The 9,835-nt window shown below is 41.8% G+C and overlaps 1 protein-coding gene across 37 annotated transcripts in view; it reads right to left on the bottom strand.

Moving 5' to 3' along the window:
• Positions 1–280: 280 nt before the first annotated feature.
• The window catches only part of Rbfox1 (RNA binding fox-1 homolog 1), a 1,661,838-nt gene continuing 1,652,283 nt past the window's right edge, over positions 281–9,835 (bottom strand). For 21 of the 37 annotated variants that reach the window (XM_029544519.1, XM_029544518.1, XM_029544524.1 and 18 more), the window contains 2 exons: positions 4,715–4,790; positions 4,046–4,329 (listed from right to left, as the gene is read on the bottom strand). In XM_029544519.1, coding sequence (XP_029400379.1) covers positions 4,182–4,329; positions 4,715–4,790 — 224 coding nt within the window. In that variant the 3' untranslated portion in view covers positions 4,046–4,181. Of the gene's footprint in view, positions 4,330–4,714; positions 4,791–9,835 lie in introns of all 37 variants that reach the window. The other 16 variants (XM_029544538.1, XM_021209994.2, XM_029544539.1 and 13 more) reach the window with 5 other exon arrangements.

Below are 9,835 nucleotides of genomic sequence, written 5' to 3'. Positions count from 1 at the left end.
GAACTCTCAGCTCCTTTTCCAGCACCTTGTCTGGTCTCATGCTGCTGTTTTCTACCATAACGATAATGGACTAAACCTCCAAAACTGTAAGCCAGCTTCAATGAAATGGTTTCTTTTATAAGAGTTGTTGTAGTCATGGTGTCTCTCCACAGTAATAGAAACCCTACCTAAGACACATGTTATAGAAATGATTGTGTAGTGTGTGTGCACACACGTGTGTAAAACAGACCCCGTAAAGAAATCCACAGAGGCAGAAGAACTCAGAACACCAACTTACAGGTACCTTTTCAGACTAAGCTTTTATTTTTTTGATATTACAAACCAGTTTTCTTTATTCACAAACCACTGTAAGTGATATAAACACTAATTTCTAAAGACAGATATACACATTTTCTGGGTTTGCAGATTGAGTGATGTGTGTTAAGAAGTCACTATATGCCACATTAATCTTTTTTTCCATAATTCATAATAGCAATAGTTATTTAGATAAATGAAAACATTCCAAATAAATACTGTTGTTTTAAAAAATCCAAAATGTTTGTTTACACCTCTGACATGACAGTTTAAAACGACTTATCGGCAGCTCAGCGGAGTGCCTAGACAAAAGGTTCTGCGACATCGGTTGGCACCCACTTGCTCTAAATGATTTTTATTAAAACTACATACGATCGTAGGGGAAAGTACAGTTCATTGATGGAAATCAAAACCGCAAATGAGTTTTACTTTAGCCAGCACAGTAAGAATTCCATGTTTGTGATTTCATACACAATGCAGGTTCTGGGCTTGAAAAGCTGGGGCGACTGGGAGGAGTCTGTTGATCTTTTTGCAGCCCCTTTTTCTATTACTATCTTGACCCCATCTGGGGTTGAATGCTACAGCATCGTGATAAATTGTTGCCTTGGATAACATCAACCAGGTGCACACTGTAGCAAGCCAGGGTAGTGGGAACGTGATGTTGTCAAACGGTTCCCTCTGGACCCGTCTCTCCCTACTCAAAGAGGTCTGGTGGAAGACCAGTTTCTCTTCTCACCAGTTCAGCAGTTTCTCTCCCTTCCCCTCCTCGCCCTTTGCTTTTCTTTCTCTCCCAAACCATGATCACCTGTCTTAGATATCGAAGCTACAAAAACTTTGTTTTCAAATCTCATGAGACTTTATTGATGGTTTAATATCCAACCGATCTTACGGGCATGCACGTAGGACGACGAGGAAAAGCTGGATCACAAACACTTTTTTTTTTCTTTTTAAAGTTTTGTTTGGTTTTGATTTTAAAGCAGAGTTGTTACAGCAGATTGGCAGGTTCACAGCGTGAGTTGATAACTTACTAAAGTGCGTGCCGTGGGGCCGGCACCGCACACACAGGCAGTAACACTACTCAGGGAACAGCTTGCTGATATTTTAGAATTTAAATACAAAACAGGAAGACCCATGACAGATACCCCAACTTAGGTTAACTTGTAAACAGGACAACATGGGGGGGATTCAAACAGAAGAAAATCTCGCAAGCTGCAATTTTTCGACTGTGCTGCTCTGGCCCTGCTCCGAGAAAGGATGGGGCAGACACTCTTCTTTGGGGATGGTGGGGATGGTTCTAGTTTTTTTTGTTTGTTTGTTTGTTTTGTTTTTGTCTTGTGTTTGCTTCCTTATGACAATTGCTGGGCCTTGGCAATAGAAATAAAGATAACCAGTTTATGATAACCCTGGGGCACGGGGGAGAGGGAAGGGCAGGCTCTCACAGACTGAAAAATTGCAAGTTGCTCACAGCGCAGTCATGTTTTCAAAAAGTATCAAGCTGATGAAAATACCATGATTATCTCTATTCAATGATTGCGATACTTGTAAAATGCGACTATAAATCCAGATATGATTATCATGTAATTCCATAAAAATTATACGTCTGTCTCTAACAGTTAATCTACTAAGCTAAACTAAAGCCTCAGAGACTGTTCTAGAACATAACTCCACTGCACAGATGTAAATTTTATACATAGTTTTAACTGGTACAAAGAATTTAAGTTTTTATTACTTTCTTTTTTGGAAAAAAAGAAAAAAATAGAAACAGTGCTTTTTTTAATCACCTTTTTATTAATGTTAATTTTTCCCTCCCGTAATATAAAAGTCAGCAGTGATATCAATAATTTCTCATACTGGAAGAAATATAAAAAGAATGCTTATTGATGGCCTAACTAGTAGCCTTTGCTTAAATAACTAGTGGGTAGGTAAGAAGCTGAGTACTGCAGGTGGAATGATAAGAGGGTGGACTGGCCGACACAGCTTCCTTCCTTCAACTGCAATCTCCGGGCTATAAGAAACGGATTCTTAACATAGCCTTTGGCTTGACTTTGCCAGGAGTAACTTAGAACCATAAATTTATGATAGTTGGTGCAGTGGGTCACTTAGATTCATCAGTTACTATATATATGTATTTATATATATATATATATTTTCTTTTTTTCCTTTCAGCCAAACCCCAGTCCCAAACCCCTAAGACCCTCCCGGCCTCCCCTTTCACAGAATAAAATAATATAGATGCAGAAAGAATGACTTGCCATTTACAGTCTTCCCAAACAGCTTAACCCTAGTAGCTTCGTGTTCGGCATATAGAATTCATTTACATAATATAGCACTCTGGATATGGCCCTAAATCGGTTTTTATTCATATCTAGCCTCTCTCTAGATCAACCACAAAAACTCCTACAGCCAACTGAACTACAAAAACCTTCAGAAACCAAAGACCCACAATATTAAAATACACAGAACAAAATATCTGAGGTATAAGATAAAAAATGTAATTTTTCCTCTTTTTTTTTTTTTTTTGATTTTTAGTTGTTTCTTTGAGTTGCTAACATGATGTCCTACTGCATGTGATGCAACACTCAGGCCTCGGATAGCTTCCTCTCTCCCCACATTGGAAGGTTGGGTTTGTTTGTTTGTTTATTTGTTTAATGGTTTTATCATTTAATATGGAGCAAAACGGTTGTATCCCCCTCGGTATATACTAGCCTGCAATGAAGAAAGAACGAGACCCACATCATCAGCATGGCTCCTAGTCTTGGCATCGGTCAAGGGCGCAAAAGCATTCTGAAACAAAGCAATTTGAGGGGTGTGTTTTTTTACATGTTGCCTTTTGTAACATGTGGATCATCAAAAAGACTAATGTAAAAAAAAAAAATAGATACTCAAAACCAACCAAATTAGAGGGCACCCCCTTCCCCATCCCAGACATTGTCAGAAAGTTAATGGTGGTCACTCCTGACCTCCTCCTGCAACTCCTTATGAAAAAAAATAATAATAATGCCAGGAAACTGAATTGGATCAGCTGGTCTTACCTACCAGCTACGAGGCTTCCAGTTTTCAAATGGGAAAGTGAGTAGATAGGAACCAGCTCGTTTTACTGGTTTGTTTCTTTGTTTGTATGATGTTCCACTGGGAGAAGCTCTCTATATAATCAAAGATGGTTCTAGACAATGTATTGAATGAAGGGATTAAGGATTCTTTTCCACCCTTTTCCTCAAGTAGCCTAGGTCTTGGAGCAGGGTTGTTGGATGTCACCGTGAAATAAGAATAAAGGCCTGCTTCTAGGTTTGGTTAGGCAACGTCCTTATTCTGATGCTGCGGGGGGGGGGGGGGGGAACAGGAGCTCTGCTGGGTGTGATTAAGCTTATGTAGAACAGTAGGCTCTTCTACGCCTGCTTGGGTTTCTATGACCCAGGGTCTAGGGAATTGCCTAGCTGTGACTTCCTACAACACTTAAGCATTTCTCTTTGCTGCAATTATTGGCCATTCCGATGAATGCCCATGGGACTGAGTTTCAGGGAGAGGACTACGATTCTCAACTCAAGCAGAAGACTGTATGCCAAGGCGCTGTATTGATTGCATGTGCTCCCACGCAATGGGCATGTCTTACTGGACCCAAGAGTGTTAGTGCATAGACGTTTGAACAAGTATAGGCAAATCCACCCTCCCCTTGCCCCCCCACACACTTTTGCCCTCCCCTTTCCCTTCCCAAAAACAAAACAAAACAAAACAAAAATCTGAGATTCCCCACCCTCCAAGAAGAAAACAAAACAAAACAAAAAAAATCAAAATAAATAAATAAATAAACAAAACAAGACAACCCCCAAAGCTAGCTGATTCCTTAATTTCTTATGTACTAGGCACACACACAAAGTGTGCCCCTCTGTCTACTTTCTCTCCTGAGCGACTATGACTTTAACCATGAATTGTAAAAGGGGAGGAGAGGCAGGCAGATGCTCAGCTGCCTGAGGGCAGAGGCCTGGAAGTCTGCAGCTTAGCTCCTCTGAAGTCTGTGCTGGGGCTGGAACCTTGGGGCTATGTGAATGAGCAGAGCAGCACGGGAGGGAAGGGAAAAAAAAAAAGAAAAAAAAAAGTTCTGCATTGACACTGCATTCCGTTAGTGATGGATTTAATTATCAAAATGACTAATTATTCCATTAAGGTAAGTGCTCGCTAGGTGAGACTTGCAAAATTAGAAATATAATAACTTACATGCACTACATTGCCAAGAAATTAAGACATTTATCAAGTTTACTGGGAGGATTAATGTGGCATTTTAGCTGCTGTTAGCACAAGAGACAAATTCAATTAAGGGAAAGTGAGAGGACTTCAACCATCAGTCCGTCTTGAGGCCCCAGCTGGGGTTGGGGGCAGGGAAGAAGGCAGAAGGAGCAGAGGACAAGGAGGAGCTGTTACTCACCATGGCACCAACGCCGTAGGTGGGGGCTGGAGCAAGTGTGTGGTGGTAGGGGTCGGCAGCATAAACTCGTCCGTAACTGCAAAGGGAAGAAGAGGTGAGGTTGGTCCGTGATGTACTCTGATGCACCGTGATTATACTTCGGTAACTCCAGCAATGAGAGACAGCATGGAGGAGTTGTCCTCATCCTAAAACAAGAAGCAGCCCCTCTCCACTGCAGGATATGAAGAGGCTCAGACTGAGTGTGGTAGTCCATTTAACACAGCAGGTCATATATTCCATACATAGCCATGTTCAAGTTAATGATGGGGACCCATTCTGAGAAGGTCGTCATTACGCAGTTTTGTCTTTGAAACATCACAAAGTACATTTACACGAACCATGAAAACCTTGGTGGTAAAAAGTCTCAGGGGACCACTCCACAGATGTGGCATATAACTATAAACATAGACACACACCCAAACACACACACTCACTCACTCACTCACACTCACATGCACACATTCATACATGCACACATACACTCTCACACATACACTCACATGCACACACACACACTCACATGCACATACTCACACTCACATGTACACACACACACACTCTCACACGCACACTCACACACATACACATTCTCTTCTACTGTGATGTTGCTACTTCACAGTCTGAGGCAGGCAGGAAGCAAACAGTATAGAGACTGGTCTCGAATCCGTGTCCTAAACAGAATTTAGTGCTCAAGGACAGACGAGCTAGATGTTCCTTTTTATCTGATTTGATTGTCACCAAGCAAATGAGATCAGGTACATCAGAAAGGGTTTGGTGAATTTTCTGGGCAGCTCTTGCCCAATACTTCAGATGGGAAGGAGAAGCTATACTTAGATAAGACAGTGTGAAGAAGGGGTTGTGGCGCCCCGGCGTCATACTTCGAAATCATAGTTTGGTTTGGTTTCAATCTTAGTATCCTAGAATCTCATGCATCTATCTTGGGATAGCTCTTAACATTTGGAGCAGGAATGCCTTCCCAGGGCAATGTGCACACTTGATCTGTAATATTGCATGTCCTTGCTTGTTTGACATCTATCCCCAAACACCTTTCTGGACATGATTTGAACAGTGAGCTTTTGATACTGATCAATGTTCAGATGCCATCTTAGGAAAAGTTCCATGGAAGGCGTGTGTGACATGGGGACTCTGGCACAAGTGGTTTGTGGAGAGCATGTTCTCTAGAGGAAAAAGAGGCAGGCATAGCAAGAGAAAAGATGGAAGCAGGGAAACTGTGCTGGAGACTAGCTTTCATCTGATTCTGCTGGTTGCATCTCAGAGCTGGTCAGAGCTTGCCCCCAAGGAGGCAAGTCAGTAAGCTAATTAATGCCCAAGTAGTACCAATGCCAGTTAAGAACTTTCCTGTGAGGTGGAAGATTAAGTACCCAGTTGAAACAGCTTCCTTTAGTAGAGAGCCAAGTGCTGGAGCTGGGGTGGGCGTGGCTAAGCTGCACTAGCAAACAAGACTCCTAGCAACCGGAGGATGAAGGATGCCCTAGACCCACTTTGTGGTTTTTTTTTTTTTCTTTTTTTAAAATAAGAATGAGTTCATTTACACTATCAACCAGAGGAGGTTCATTGTTGATCCCTTGATATGCGAGTTAAGCATTCTTTATCTTTTCCATATTTTCCTTCTAGGCATTTCTCTCTGAGTCTATTAAAACCAGGAGTTGATGCAAAACACTGGGGCAGAACTCAGGTCTAATGGCACCATGGTCAAGGTATAAATCCTTGCTTTCCTGGTTACTGGATGAAAACCTATCCAGTTGCTTGACTTGGTTGTTTACACCGTAGATCATGGGGAGGTAAAGGACCTGTTAAGTTTCAGACTCCCAGTTAGACCCCAGGTGGACAAAACAACAGATGATTCCAACTTCACCAGGGACAGCCTATGGGCACTCTCCAACAGTCACACCCTTCCTGCACATCCCAAAGCCAAAGAGCTGACATCATCCAGTCCAATCTCCAGCTCCTAGCCAGGGCTCATTGGTCCTCAGCAGCACTGCTGCAGTGAAACCTTCTCTTCGGATGCACACTTCTCTTCGGAGCTAACAAGTGGTCAGTTCAAGTTCCTCTCTCTTTCTTTATTTTTTTTTTAATTTTTATTTATTATTATTATTATTTTCTTTATTTACATTTCAAATGCTATCCCGAAAGTTTCCTATACCCCTACCCCCCCACCTCTGCTCCCCTACCCACCCTCTCCCACTACTTGGCCCAGGCCTTGCCTTGTGCTGGGTCATATAAAGTTTGCAAGACCAAGGGGCCTCTCTTCCCAGTGATGGCNNATTAGGCCATCTTCTGCTACATATGCAGCTAGAGACACAANCTCAGGGGGTACTGGTTAGTTCATATTGTTGTTCCACCTACAGGGTTGCAGCCCCCTTCAGGTCCTTGGGTACTTTCTCTAGCTCCTCCTTTGGGGACCCTGTGTTCCATCCAATAGCGGGCTGTGAGCATCCATTTCTGTGTTTGCCAGGCACTGGCATAGGCTCACAAGAGGCTGCAATATCAGGGTCCCTTCAGCAGAATCTTGCTGGCATGAGCATTAGTATCTAGGTTTGGTGGCTGATGATGGGATGGATTCCCGAATGGGGTAGTCTCTGGATAGTCCATCCTTTCATCTTAGCTCTAAATTTTGTCTCTGTACCTATATCCTTTCACAACCACTCTGGAAATCAGTCTGGCGGTTCCTCAGAAAATTNGACATANTACTACNNGAGGANCCNNCNATACCTCTTCTGGGCATATACCCANAAGATNTTCCAACTNGTAATAAGGACACATGCTCNACTATGTTCATAGCAGCCTTATTTATAATAGCCAGAAGCTGGAAAGAACCCAGATGTCCCTCAATAGAGGAATGGATAGAGAAACTGTGGTACATTTACACAATGGAGTACTACTCAGCTATTAAAAACAATGAATTTATGAAATCCTCTCTCTTTTATTTGAAACTTTTGTTCATTAAAAGTAAAAATTTTGTTAGAGAGCCCACCTGCTATAAGGAGTAGTAGAGGCAGGAGCAAGGCATGAGGGTGGGGAACATGACAATGGCATGTGGTTTGGTCTTATTGATTTATTTTGCTTCTTAATATGTCACCTGGCAAATCTGGTTACACTAACAGAAGACTTGAAGAAGAATCCCAGGGCATAGATATGTTCAGCGGTAGCCCACAGAGTTCTGAAGTGAGTGTGAAGATGGACTTTTAGGACAATTTGGTTTTTTATTTTGAGACGAGTTTGACTGTGGCAACAGCTTTCATTTTCAGTTGTGGGGAGAGCAGAATTAGTCAAGTGCTTGTTTTGGAAACATGAGGACCTGAGTTAGAGTTCCCAAAAACGTATTTTCAAAAACACTAAGTATGCTGACACTGGGAATGGAGAGAGCAGTGGGTCCCTGAGGCTCGATGCTCAGCCAGCTTAAATTACTTGACAAGTTCTGGAGCCAGGGAGAAATCATAAAAAAAAAAAAACAACAACAACAAAAAAAACAAAAAAACACCCCTCAAAACAACAACAACAGTTACAAAGGTGTGGAATGTCCTGAGGGATGACACTGGAGACGGGCACCTATGTGACTATGTACCTCCACCTACTAGTCTGTTTTTCCTAAGGTCTGGATGACCTGGATGACAGCATGACCCCATCCTGCTCTCATCATTTGGGGGCTTTAATGCTTGGGCATAGCTTCAACCTTTGCAGAAACCTCAAGGTAATAGTTTGGCAATATTTTCTTCCAAGGCCAACGAAAAGCCAGCAGACTCAAACTATTCCTCCCAAATGAGAAGGCTCTGGTTCTCTTCAGGGTGACCTCTACCTTCAGCATACCATGGTTTTATGATGATTAATAAATTTCATTTCCACCGAGGAAAAGGGACCAGGTCAGCTCTAACTGAGAACAAGGAAGCTTCTTTTCAAATGCTAATTTCTAAACATGCCCTTGTGTGACAGGACAGTTTAGATACAAGGTTATTAGGGAAAACTGGGGACTTGAGCAGTACTCCTTCAGCAGGCATGCCAGGCATGTAGACACCCCAATGTCCTCAGAGGGAACAAAGAGCAGCACTTCTCAGGGACACCCACAGAGTGAGGACAATATGGCTTAGTGTCTGATCTGGGAAGAGATTAGCGTTTACATTGCCATTTCTGGTAAAACTGGTCGAGACATAATCAGACTATGAGACTCTCCTGGCCCCAATGCCAACAAAGAAGCAACCTCGAGAAATACAATGTATACTCACTGCAGTCCACATACTGCATTGCTGCAGAAGACAGTAACCAGTACTAAACAAGATCAAACTCAGCAACCTTCGCCCAACTCAAATCCACTCGAATTGAAAGACATTTACAGTTGTAAGGTCCATGTAATCAGTCCAACCATTCTTTGATTTTAATTCACCCATCCATTTCTCTATTGAATTAAATGTAAATCTATATAAATTGTATCTCATCATTATTCTGCTTAAAGCCTTCCACTTTTTTTCACGGATTCTAGAATCATATCCTCTTTCCATCCAGTCTGGACTACCCTTAGTGTCACATTTCTGTGATTCACTGATCATTTCTCTTACTTTTCTATACAGTTGTTCACTTTTTCCCTCATGGTAAGAAAAGCTGTGTCTGCTTTATAGATATGAACCACTTGGATGAGGGAGCAGAGAAGAGGAGAAAATCAGGATTCTAGAAATGCTGGAACCCACAGTATAATTTTTATAATTTTAAAAATTACATTTATTCATATATATATATATATATATGTGTGTGTGTGTATGTATATGTATGTATATATGAATATATATGTGTATGCATGTACACATACATTGTGTGTGTATGTATATGTATATATATATATATATATATATGCATGTACACATACATTGTGTGTGTGTGTGTGTGTGTGTGTGTGTGTGTGTGTGTGTGTGTGTGTTTTTCTCACCCTTCACACTGCTATCTTAAGTCCAAGGTCTCTCACTGAACCATCATCCTAGCTTGGCTGACTGACCAATGAACTCTAGGAATCTGTCCGTATTAGCTCCCCAATCCCCTTATGTGAGGGTCACAAACACATGTGACAATGCTTAA

The sequence above is a fragment of the Mus pahari genome, chromosome 12 (genome assembly GCF_900095145.1).
Source record: "Mus pahari chromosome 12, PAHARI_EIJ_v1.1, whole genome shotgun sequence".
Classification (NCBI taxonomy): Eukaryota; Metazoa; Chordata; class Mammalia; order Rodentia; family Muridae; genus Mus; species Mus pahari.
The sequence above is the reverse complement of the archived record's forward strand: the minus strand, read 5'-3'. Positions and strand labels throughout refer to the sequence as shown.